The 12998-nt window shown below is 42.8% G+C and overlaps 1 protein-coding gene across 3 annotated transcripts in view; it reads left to right on the forward strand.

Moving 5' to 3' along the window:
* Window positions 1-3324: 3324 nt before the first annotated feature.
* Window positions 3325-12998, forward strand: part of HECTD2 (HECT domain E3 ubiquitin protein ligase 2) — a 77815-nt gene continuing 68141 nt past the window's right edge. The window contains exon 1 of one of the 3 annotated variants that reach the window (XM_027062613.2): window positions 3325-3618. In XM_027062613.2, coding sequence (XP_026918414.1) covers window positions 3481-3618 — 138 coding nt within the window. In that variant the 5' untranslated portion in view covers window positions 3325-3480. Of the gene's footprint in view, window positions 3619-3647; window positions 12443-12998 lie in introns of those variants that run through there. The other 2 variants (XM_053206878.1, XM_015061924.3) reach the window with 2 other exon arrangements.

The raw sequence follows: 12998 nt of genomic DNA on the forward strand, positions 1-12998 counted from the left end.
GGGTAGGATCCAGAGTTTATTTTCTTCATTTTGCTAACCTGTACTTTCTTTTTCTATAATGACAATGTGTTGTTTATGTAATAAAGAAAAGCTATTTTTTACATAATAATTTTATTTTTTATTTATTTTTAATTTTTTTAAACGTTTTTATTTATTTTTGAGACAGAGAGAGACAGAGCATGAACGGGGGAGGGGCAGAGAGAGAGGGAGACACAGAATTGGAAGCAGGCTCCAGGCTCTGAGCCATCAGCCCAGAGCCCGACGCGGGGCTCGAACTCACAGACTGCGAGACCGTGACCTGAGCTGAAGTCGGACGCTTAACCGACTGAGCCACCCAGGCGCCCCTTTACATAATAATTTTAAAAGCCACAGTCATTAAACCTAGGGAAGAGTTCTAACAATGTTTTTAACGACATCAACATGGCTAAAATAGTTTCTTTCACCAAGTTTACTACTACTTTAGGACAACAGTTGAAATGTGAAAAGGATGTTTTCTTTAAAAAAAAAAAACACCTTAAAAAAATAAAACAAGTTTACTATTTCACAGCTATACTTTCTATAATTAAGGTATTAGTTATAAATCACTCTTGAAAGACCCGTCAGAATTTACTTTTCTATTGTTCACTAGATTACTATTGTTCTGTGTAATTATAATACAATGTTGTCTATAATTAGACCTTCCATTACCTTGTAATTTGGTCCTTCCTTTTCTTCCATGGAAATAACCAGTTCTCTAACCTTTCCACTCTTCAAACTCCTATTCCCCATAGGTATAATTAATGGGCTTGGTTTTCTATCTGGATTTAGGAAGGTGAAATGTTTCTCCTGCCTCACTCCCAGTTTTTCCAAGGCTAATGAGTTTATACTTAGATGCCATCACTGTTGCACTTCTGGCTGACACTTGCATAGCCAAAAAGCATCTTCATACTTTTGTATGGAACTGCCAAAACACGTCCTGCTCCACAACCCTCTCTCCCCCACCTGGGCCCCAGAGGCATGTTCGTGGTGATTGGGAATGAGCCCCTCAAGCCCACTAGTTCCCTGGGAGCCATCACTCTGAAGCTTTCCAGCATCCCCTTCCCTGCCTCCAACCCCCATCCTAGAGTTCAGGTGCATCAAGAAGGGAAGGAGTTTTGCCTGGAGAGCAATGTACTTAATAGGATGTAAAAGAAAACATCGATGAATTATGGTTTGGGGTATGTAACTCACAGGTGAGTTAATCAGTGGACTTGTTTAGAAATGGATTATCTATGTTGGTGCAGTAGCAGAAATGAAAATTTCTGACTTGCCTGGTTTTGCCAATATTTAGGCATTTTGTTCTATTGAATGGGACTGCATGTACAGACACACTTTTATTTAGTCTCACACATGAAAAGAGAAAGCATAAGGCATGTAACTCAAGTGATTTCTCATCTAAGCATTTTTATCACAAATTACTAAATCTAGTTGAAAACAGTAAGAAAGGATACTTTTCCCCCTCTAGTATGTGTTCTACCAACCTAGCTTGGCAGCTCAGAACATCTTGAATTGTAGTTAAAGGCTTCCCTTTACAAAACAACAGCTAAGTTGTTGCCATATCAAAAGATCAGCAAGCTGGCCTGCTAAAAGTCGGATGTGATTATATGTTCCTCCCTAGAAGGTATTTCAGAGGTTTAACAAGGAAAGAAAATCCTGAGAAAGAATTCAAGAAAAATAGGGAGAATGCTTCAAAGTGATGTCTGTATACATTATTTTCCCCCAAGGCTAATTAGCACAGAAATACTTTTTTCTATTACACTTGCCCCATACCTTTTACTAATTAACACTTAAATTGATGATAATGGCAACGATAACTAGAAAGCCTTTCTATAAATGAGTCATAATTTGTAATTTAGAAATTAATTGAATACTAATTGTTATACTCATTACATTGGTTGCTTCAGATCTGCTTGCTACAAATTCGGGGTTTGAAAAGCATGCAACTTCTGCACTTTAACTAGTACTTAGTTATGCTACTAATTCTGAATTATGTAAAACAACAGATAACCCAAACATCATCTTTGGCTTTGTTTCAGATATATTTTTGGTTCTTGGATCTGGGAATCCCTTTATCTGACAATTCACTCAACCTCAAAGCAGCAAAGCCACAACCTAAAAATCCGAAGACCTGAATGCCAAGAAATTGCCTACATTTAATAGGCAAAACAGCGCATTCTTACTCTCTCCCTTCTCTTAGATCTGCAGGTGTCCCCGCTGCTCCAGTAGACTGAGAAAAGAAAAAAGAGGGGGCGACAAGAAAGAAAAGGAAATTGTCTTTGTGGTTGGGGGTGGGGGAGAGATTGTAATATCATGATTAAGAAGCTTTCCTTTTCTGTTTGAAAGTTCTTTCCCATATTAATGATCTGACATTAAGGAATATGAGTCTACGCAGCAGCGGAGTTTGAGCCTGTCCATCTGTAACTTATAAAAGGAAAGGAACAAAGCAGGGATAGGAGGCAGGAAAGGGATGCAGGGAGAGAGCGAGATGTAGGCGCGTGGGGACGGGAAGGGAGAGGCGGATTTGGCAGTCAAAGGGGGGACGAAACGAACAGGAATGGAAAGTGTGGCCTGGCCGTCCAGCGCTGTGGTGGAGAAGGTGGAACCCACGGCGTCTCACTTCCCCCCCACCCCCAGGTTTTTCCTTTGTAGGTGGGGGCTCTCAGGGCATCTGGAAAGGATCGGTGGGCTAAGAAAGGAAAGGCTGTCGCCTGAGGATGCGCAGGCTCGAGACCGCCTCTCCTGGAGCAGGCGGGCAGGCAGGGACAAGCAGTGACCCCAAGGCTTGGTGGGCACTGGGCGGGGGAGGGGAGGGGAAAGGCCACCAGCCAGGTCCCGCGGGTCCCGGACGCCCAAGGTCAGGGCTGTCCATGTAAAGCATGTGGCCGCGCCCGCCCCGCCCTAACCAGCGCCAACTCGGGCGCTCTCTATCCCGGCCCGACCCTCTGCAGACCTCCGCTTGTCCCCCCGAGCCCAGACCCTTAAGGGCAGACCCCTCCTCGCCGTGCCTGGCGACAGTCGGCAAACAACATGGCGGCCGGCGTCGGCCGCGGGGCCTCCTCTCCCAACCCCGAGAACGGCCCGGCCGGCAGCGGCGGGCGCCCCGACCAGCAACCCGCGAGCCCGGGGCGGGGCGGGGGCGGCCGCGGCGAGCGGCGAGCGGCGGCCGCGGGCCCGGGCGCGCGCGGGGGTGGTGGCAGGGCGGGGCATCCGGGCTCGCACCCCAGGCCGGGCGGCGGGGAGCGCGGGCGCGGGGAGCGCGGGCGCGGGGAGCGCGGGCGCGGGGAGCGCGGGCGCGGGGAGCGCGGGCGCGGGGAGCGCGGGCGGAGGCGGCGGCGGCGGTTGGAAGCGGCGGCCCAGAGCCCTCTCGCGGCCGCGGCGGCAGCAGCGCCAGCCCCAGCCGCAGCCCGGCCGCCGCCGCCGCCGCCGCCGCCGCCGCCTCGCGCTCCCGCCGCCCGGCCCGACATGAGTGAGGCGGGTCGGGTGCCCTCGCCTGCCGCGCCGCCGGAGGTGGCGGCGGCCGCTCCGGACGAGAGGAAAGGGAAGGAGCCGGAGCGCGAGAAGCTGCCGCCCATCGTGTCGGCGGGCGCCGGCGCGACTGCGGTAGGTGACGGGCGGGGGCAGCCGGGCGCCCCGACGGCGGGCGTCTGGAGGGAGGGCGGGGGGCGCTCGGAGACCCTCGGGGCCCGCCGCGGAGATGCGCCCGGGCCACCCTTCCCCGGACCGCAGTAGTGTGTGCCTGGTGGACAGCCGCGAACACCTCTAAAGCTGCACCTTTCACCCTCGGGAAATGTTGGGGTGGCCGCGTCCGCTGGCTGTTCGCGGTTATTGTCTGCTTTGAGGGGCCCACTTTGTCTAAGGAAATGGCCAGCATCTCGGAGGCGACGTTATCATCTGTTGGATGAGGATAAGGTGTCAGGCAGGGAGGAGTGGGTTTTCCACGGAGGTGCCTGCCTGCCTGCCTTAGGGGCGCCGAGATTTCCCCCCTGGCTTCGCTTTTCTTTCCCTTCCCCCCCTTCGGATTGCACAGGCTGGGCGGCGAGTTTCCACTTAATTGTGACCTTTCCGTGGCTGTCAGGGTAGTGGGAGGTAGATGCCTCGGTGATGGTTTTAGTTTTCATATGGTACAGACATGTGACGTAAGGTGGGGAGGCTTTTTTAACCTTTTATTTAAACTCAAGTTATCTAAGCTTGACAGGGATGATTTCCCAGCTGGATTTTCTTAAGGATTATTTGGAGAGCGCTCAGCGGCTTCAAACTACATATTGCCAGATGATGTAATGGGACAACCCCCCCCCCCCCCTTCCCTGTTTTTACTGATGGTTATGACTCTGGTACTTTGGAGCACACACACAAAAATTAATCTTTAACTTCTGGGATTTTTATTTGACATAACATGTACTTTCTGAAAGTTTGCTTTGGTACATTTAAAGACCATGACTTGTCATGCATCTGTGCTTGACAAAATAGTAAAAGTTTAAAGAACATGATACATTTTCTTTATTCCTACTTGCAATTCATTTCTTAAAACCTCCCTCTTAAATGACTAAGAAGTTACTAAAATAGCTCACTCTTTAAAGCGTTAGGAATAATGTTTTGATTCTGTAGGTTTTTCAAAAATGTCTAAGGACTGTGATAACTGGAAATTGTTAGAACAGGCTCTCTTCATTAAATCATTGTGGCTGTGTGGACAGTAATAAAAGAACACATATGGTAAAATATAGCTACAGTTGAGTGGTAAATTGGAGTTGCGGTTAGGAATCACTTTGGGAAATGCTTTGAAGGAATTTGTCATCCAACTGCTTGCAGACCCATTGGGGTTCCTGTGTTGGTACCCTGGACTTTCAGAGCTTATCCAGGACTTTCTGAACTTGCAAAAAGGCAGTGTTTTAAAAGTTCATTTCTAAATCGGTTGTTTAAAACAATGAATGCATATGCTTATGAGAAACAGTTACATGAATGTGGGTCCTCAAGTGAGTGTCCTCCCCAAAACATATTTATCTCAGTGTGGCTGAAAAATTGAAGGCTTGTAATAAAAACTTGGAGAAATTGATAGTACGGACCCAGGACTACAGACTGTTGCCTGAAACCCTTGGAATTCAGAAATTTTCAGATTTTTAGGAAGGTAATTTGGTATATAGGTCATGTATAATATCCACAAGTGGGGTCCTGGCCAGTTCCCTATAATCAACATGTCAGTAGTTCTGCAGTGTAATGTATGTTTGTTCCCACTAAGTGAGGTGAAGTCAGACTTAAGTATAAATAGCATCAGATCAGTTCAGATCAGGTTGGATTGTCAAAGAGTTCAGGTCAGGTACATGTTTCATCACCATATGAGTTACAAAAGCCTTTCCGTTTTAATAGCTTATGGGGTTTCGGAAGTGTGAATAAAGGATTATGGACTTTTACCACTAGTCAAACAGAAGAATAGAGTTCAGTAAGCTTTTTTTTTTTTTAACCTTGAATTACAGAAATTAAAGAAAATTGAAGAAAATATGTGTTTGGTTCTCCAGAGGGCAAGAGAGCTGGGATGATGTCTCAGTTCACCAGCAAGTGGGGAAGGCCTTGGTGTGGAGGGGCAGGGAAAGACAGTTTGTGGCCTGTTTGGTTCTTTTTCAGCCTCTATTGTGGATTAGATGGAGCTTCTGGAAGTTTGCTTAGGAACCTGATTGCCATCAGTAACTTTTTTCTCTGGGCTACTTTCGTGATTCTTTTTTGCCCCAGGTGATCAGTTCTGTCTGTGTAGACTGAGTTCATGATTCAATTAATGTAACCCTCCATTATTGGCTTTTTCCAAAAATCATTCTATCACGTTTTTGTGAGAGTTTGGAAATAATTCAGAGTGACAGCTCCCTAGAATAAGTAGAAGGTCAGATTATGATGACCCTAATGAAGCCTGAAGAGTTGGGACTATATCCTGGAAGTTTAAAGAAATGTGCAGGAGTGGGCTTCAGGGTGCTGGAAAGAGAACCCTAAAGTGATTGATCCTAAGACCCCTGAAGTGTGAAGGAAGCCCATTCTAGCCAGGAAGTGCCTAACACAGTGGTCTCAAACCTGACTGACCAGAGTTACCCTGGTAGCACGTCAAAATCCTAATTCCCAGGTCTCCCTCCACAGCACCGGTTTTCAACGTTTGTTGCACCGTAGAATCGCCTGGGGAGCTGTTAGAGCCATCATTGCCCGGCTTCAAATGCAAGCCAGTGAAATCGATCTCAGGCTTCTTTTTACTTCTCACATGTAGCTAAGATTGAAAAATTGATGCTTTATGTACTGAATTAAGGGCTCCATGGAATCTGTGTTTTAACTACATTGCTTCAAGTCTACTTAGTTGGTAGAGCAGTATTTGAAATGGACTGGTGAAAGGTATGGATTAAATGAATGGGGCACAGCAGAAACCAGGGGTGGTGGGAGAACTCAGAGAAAAGGTGGTTAAAGTGGCTCTAGGATGCTCGAGAGGCTCAGGATAGAGCCCTGAGAGAACCATCAAGGTGCGTGGTTTGTGTGGCGAGGTCGTGCAGATCTGCAGAGGTGAGGAGCCCAAGGAATTGGAAATAGTGCTTGGATACGAAAGGCTGGTGGTGTGAACACTGAAGCTGCTGAGACTGATGGATTAGAGTGGAGGAGAATATTGCAAATTAGTTGCTACTATAGTTGCTAACGGAAGTTAGAAAAATATGGTGAATGGGGGAGAAGAAAGTGGTCAAAGGAAGAGCAGAAATGAGTGGTGGTGAGGATGAGTTTGTCTACTTCAACATTTAAATCAGATGAACAGGAAAAGGGAGGAGGTTCTCCACAGGATAGGGTGGCAAGGAGTGGAATGGGTTCTAGCAAGAGTTAGCTTTAATCAGGTCAAGAAGGTGAAGGGAAATGGGGAAATTAGTTCAGGATTTCAAAGAGAAGTTTGCCCACAGTGAGGGCCAGGAGACTTGTCAAGTAGGTGGAAGGTGAGGGAAGGTTTTGAGGGAAAGCACAAAGTTTGTGGAGAAGATTTGATAGGAAATCAGTAGCAGGAATGAGAAGTTTGTACACATTGTATGAGGTATGTATAAATGGGCTTAGTGGAACCACTAGCCAAAATGTAACTACCAGTTATTAAACACCTATTATGTTTAGCTTTGGGCTAGATGCTAAGAAAACATAAAAACAAGGTTTAAAAACATGCCTGCCTCGGGGTAGGCAGGGCTAACACATAGAAACATAACAAAGCAAAGCAATGTGTAGAAGTCACAGTGAGCCATAGAAACAATTTGCCCCATAGGAGACCAGAGTAAGGAAATCAATGTGTGCAGAACTGTGAAGAAAGGCCTGGAAGTAAAGGTAATTATTTAAGCTGGCTGGCCATTGAAGGATGATAGGATTTGGATGGGCAAAAGAAAGTGGGAAAAGTACTCCAGTGGGGAAAACAACATGAACAAGGCTTACAGAGAAGCATTAGGGAGCCATACAACGAGTCCAATGGAAGCGTGCTGGGAACTTGTGGGAGGTAAGTAAGATTGCATGGGGGCTGGAGTCAGATCACTAGGCACAGAAGTATGGACTTTTTTTTTTTTTTTTTTTATCCATGGTTAGTGGGAAGCCACTGGAGTTGCTTGAATAGAGAATGAATGGCATAATGAAATCCATGGTGGTGATTAGCAATAGCATGGACAGGAGGAGGAAGAGTGTAAAGGAAGGAGCTTTGTAGTCAGTACCCAAGATGACAGGTGCATCCACTCAGGTGGTGGCCATGTGATAAGGGTAAGGGGTGGAGGAACCCGCGTGATGTGGAACCTTATTAGAGAACAGAATGAAAAAGAGGGAAGATTGATACATAAAAGGATTCTGCAGTTTCCAGACAGGTTCTCTCAGAGAAACATGTTTACATAAAAAGGTAATCCAGCCAACATCATTCCAAATGATGTGTATAAACTCACATAAACTCTGTCCCATCTAGTGTTCGGAACAATCTAACATACGGAGAATCTTGTGCCCTTTGTCCATCTTGTTCTAAACAAGAGGTGAGACAGGAAAGAGTGAAGGCTGTGGTGCCGAAGGTATTTTAAGCAATTGAATAAACAACAGATATTACAAAAATACATCATATATGTGTATGCTTAATACATATAAATCATAAATAATAGCTAGTATTTGAGTACCTACTCTACACTAAGCATTTTCCCTGTGTCTCTTGTTTAGTCAGATTGCAACCAAAAACAGTCACCACAACCACTGTGATGGTGAGGAAGATAATCTTCTTATTTCACAGAAAAGGAATCTGAGAGTCAGAGAGGTTACCTGTTCCTTGCTGGAGGGTAAAATGGCCGGTTAGGAGCAGAGTTGGTTTTAAAATTGAGATGTTTCTGACTCAAAAACTCTATAGTCTGCTCTTTCCACATACTATATTGCTGGTGAGGGGCAGTGTGGTTCAAAAAACCTGCACCTACAGCAGTATTTGTTATTTTTGAAAAGAGGTTATGGTCCAGTGACAAGTTTGTTCAAAACTTTGTTACTGGAGATAGAACTATTATGGAAGAGAAAGATGTGTTCAAGGATATCTGATAGTGTCAGTTTTCGTGATGGTGTGAATGTATCATTAACTTCTATGTAAAATAAAGCAGTCTAATTAGAGAAAAATAATCTGAGAGTCTTGCAATGTAAAAAGGAAGGGCTATAGCTATATAAACACATATCCAGGGTGTCTCTAATTTTGAGTGGGTTGTAAAGTCTGTTTGTCAATTTTTTTAACTGCACAGCCATTATGTAGTTGCCTGCTTACTCTCTCATTCATAACTAATTCAGAATGTTAGGACGTGAGTAATTTGACTATATTTAACAATTGGAGAAAAGTGGTCATTGTGCGTTGTGAACCAGGGAACCTCCAAAAGTGCCTTATATGATTCTGAATCTTCTTCACAGGGGAGATGAGAAGACTAAATTAATACACAAAAAGCATTTAGGAAAGAGGCTTGACAAAGTGAGCTGAATAAATGTTGGATGATATTATTATTATTATTATTTGCAAACCAACATCTGTCGCTGGAAAGCTGTTTGTAAGCCAGCCAGCCCTTTCTAAGTCCATCCTGTGGCTTTGGTACTCTCCTTCACAACTTTGTGTATCAAGCCTCCAGCCCCGTACCACCCTGTCTTCTTTCTCCTTTCCTTCTGTGCGTAGACACCACACACACACATACACACACAGACACTCACACACACTGAATTAAAGGACCTCACGCGTCCTCTGAACTCTTCAGGGCTGGTGTATGCCTGGGTTCACGTGAATTTCTTTTTGGAGAGGAAAAGAAATAGCTTCACAAAGGGATACAGCTAGTGTTGCCAGAGCAGCAGCTTGTTTTGGCATAGTGTTTGGAAATTAACTTATTTTGAGTTTGAGTTGAGGAAGAGAGAGTAGAGAAGGATCAACAGAAGACAAGTGAGGAAGTAGGTGGAGCTGAGAAGGCTCTGGGAAGCTTTGATTTGCCTACTTTTTCTCTGGTCTTGCCTTGCAAAAATGTTAGACTGCTACGCCTTATATGAATAACAAGTTGTTCCTAAGTTGATATTTGTAACTTAGTGACATTTTAGTACGCAATCAAAAAACATCTTTGGGGGAATGATTGTAGTAAATGAATATGCCTCTTAAAAATAGAAATTATTGGGGTGCCTGGGTGGCTCCGTCAGTTAAGTGTCCGACTTCGGCTCAGGTCTCATGATCCTGTGGTTCATGGGTCGGAGCCCCATGTAGGGCTCTGTGCTGACAGCTGGGAGCCTGGAGCCTGCTTTGTGGATTCTGTCTCTTGCTCTCTCTGCCTCTCCCCTGCTCGTACTCTGTCTCTCTCTCTCAAAAATAAATAAAACATTTTTTAAAAATTTTAAAATTAGAAATTATTGAAATTTTACTAATTCAACTGAATTGAAAAGTCTGTCTGAAGTCTGAGCCTAGTCATTAAAAAGAGCTCTCTTTCAAATTACCTTGCTTTTGATCCACATGTTTTTATTAAAGAATAGCAAATTGGTTGAGGAATTGCGATTGCATCAAATCAGACATTTTAGAAGTAGTATTTTACTGTATAAAGATAATCTGTTGATGAAAAATTTTTTTCTATTCCTATGTTGTAAGATATGTGAATAAAATTTCCCATGCCACCTTGCTTTCCTGATAAGTGAATACTGAATTTTCTGAGCTTCAGGACTAACCTTTCTTTTATATTAAGTCGGATTACTTTTCAGTTATTTATAAGATTAATTAATTGCATTGTGACTTTTCTGGTGTCAAGATTTTGTTTCAGAATCCACATCCTTATTCCTAGTCTCCTTTGAAAGAGTTGGTTTATGTCACTTAAGAAAAGCAATTCCACTTGGACTGGTGCTACTTAGTTTGGGAGGGAAGTTCACACCTTGCAAGTAGCTAACTTTTCACATCTTAATAGAAGGCTACAGAGCAAAGTTAGCACTTTTGATTTTATAACGCAGCATCCTAATAGGGAACTGTGAAAAAAAAAAAAAACAAAAAAAGAAAAACAAAATGTCTTTATCCAGTAACAGGGCTTAAAATAGTCTCCTTTGTAGACTAAATACAATTGAGGCCTCTCATCTGATGTGTCCCTAACTGGTGGTTTAGGTCAGTTTCTATTAAAAAAAAAAAAATTGATAAAGCAGAGAATCTTAAATGCTTTTTATTTTAACTTAAACATATAAAAAACTTTAATGTTTATTTTTGAGAGAGGGAAAGAACAGGGGAGGGGCAGAGAGAGAGGGAAACACAGAATCCGAAGCAGGCTCCAGGCTCTGAGCTGTCAGCACAGAGCCTGACATGGGGCTCGAACTCACAAACCGTGAGATCATGGCCTGAACCAAAATCAAGGGTCAGACCCTTAATCGACTGAGCCACCCAGGCGCCCCATTAACTTAAACATATAAATGTACATATGTTCACCTGCCTTTTGATACAGTGACCTTTACTCAGTATCATAGAAAGTCACTTAATCTTTCGTAAAGTAGTTTTTCTATGCATGATAGGTAGTCCCCGGACTCCTTAATACTGAATGATACATGCATTACCTTAGGAGCACTTAAACTGTTGCTGAAATATTTATCTTTGGATTTGAAAAATAAATTTCAGTGAGGCATGGCCCAAAGTATAGATTGCTATTATCCCTACATGCGTATCAGAAATCACCAATGCAAGAAACTCAGTTTTTATCCATTTAGATAATCTTTCGTTCTTTTTCTATAGTCTGTTTTATACTGCATTTATATTTACCACTTTTCCAGCAAAGCCCTTCATCCAAAAGTGATGCAGGGATATTCTGAATCCGAATAATAGTTCTTTTCTTTTTCCTAAGGTTGTATGTTGTATTGAGTCTAGTTTAGGAAAGTATGTTTTCATCTGTCTGGATCAGCTCTGTCGAATAGAAATATAATGTGAACCACACATGTAATTAAAAACTTTCTAATAGCTACATTAAAAAGAGTAAAAATAAAGAGGAAAAGTTACTTTTAATAATATATTTTATTTAGCCCAACATATCCAGAAACTTACACTTCGGTATTTAACCAATATAGACACTTCCCGAGAGACTTTGCCTCTCTTTCGTACTAAGTCTTTGAAAATTGTGTATTTTATACTTCATAGATATCTGTTTGGACTAGCACATTTCAAGTACTCAGTAGCTCCCTCTAGCAAATGTAGTATATGCTCCAGCAAATGGGCATATTAAGCAGTGCAGATCTAGAGAATATCTTCTTGTCCTCCCAAGATTCCTTAAATTCATTCTTAGTTTGAATGCCTATTGTTGCAATCCTCAGAGTGTCCTCCTCCTCCTCCTTATAGAGATACATGAGGTGGAAACTACTTCTATGATGATACTAAGTGTAGCATCGGAGTGTAGAGCCTAGTTTTCTAGAGGATACATGACACTTGGTATCGCAACAAATTGAACACAGAAGCAGGTAGAAGAATCCAGCTGTCTTCTGTGAAATCAGATGTTAAAAAATAGATTTGCAAAATGCAAAACAATGGCACTGTTCTCACTAAGAGGTTTGTTTGTTTGGGAAAATAATATTTTCCACAAACGGGTTTATTGTTCTCTTGAAAGGAATTAATACATGCAATAATTTTTAAGAGGGTAAAGGGATTCTTAGACCAGAAAGTTGGAGACACAGGTTGAATTCCCTTGGTTCTTTATTTGGCATTATTGATGACAGGTATTCTACATAAGTGTGTTTTCCAACTAACGAAGTGTTATTGCACATTTTAGAATGTCCAGATGTTGTTTATTGTATGGAGCATTTTCTAAAATACATCATGTACATGTCAGACGATACTGAATGTAATCTAGCATGTCCTGTTGACTGGACCCCGGCGACAGCTCTGCATCCAGAGCTTACGTATCCGCGGAGCTCTGTGTCAAGTTCATCTAGCTGTACATTTGCAGTGTTGGTCTCTTCCGTGAGTAAAATTTCGGCCAGTTGACCCATCCAAATAGCTAGAATGTAACATTAATTTTCACTTGATACAGTTTAAAATGCAAGCATTTCCAGCTTGTTCACAAAACTAGTAGGTTGAACCATGTTATGAATGAATAATGAGTTTTGTAGATAGAGAAATTCAATTTTAATTCAGTCTAACATAGTGGTGAGATGCTATGGCTTGAAAATGTTTCATGGTGAAACAGAGCCAGCAAGGATTATTTTATCAATGATTGGTTTAGAATGTGAACAAAAATGTTTTATATTGTACAGCAGCTTTTGGGGATTAGAGGATGAGCAAGGTAAATTTTATCACAATCTTGAATATGGTGGAACTTGGTATTCAGCACAAAAGCTATTATGGAAAACTATGAATGTCCCTTTTATTAGTATCTGATGAGAAATATGGAAAAGAAATCAGAAATTTAACTCAGGGGTAGTTTGTTCCTCAGTAAAAGTTGAAAATAGGAATTTGTATTAAAATAAAATTTAAAATAAAGTTGACAGTATTATATGTTAACAGGAGCAGAGCAGTT

The sequence above is a fragment of the Acinonyx jubatus genome, chromosome D2 (genome assembly GCF_027475565.1).
Source record: "Acinonyx jubatus isolate Ajub_Pintada_27869175 chromosome D2, VMU_Ajub_asm_v1.0, whole genome shotgun sequence".
Lineage (NCBI taxonomy): Eukaryota > Metazoa > Chordata > Mammalia > Carnivora > Felidae > Acinonyx > Acinonyx jubatus.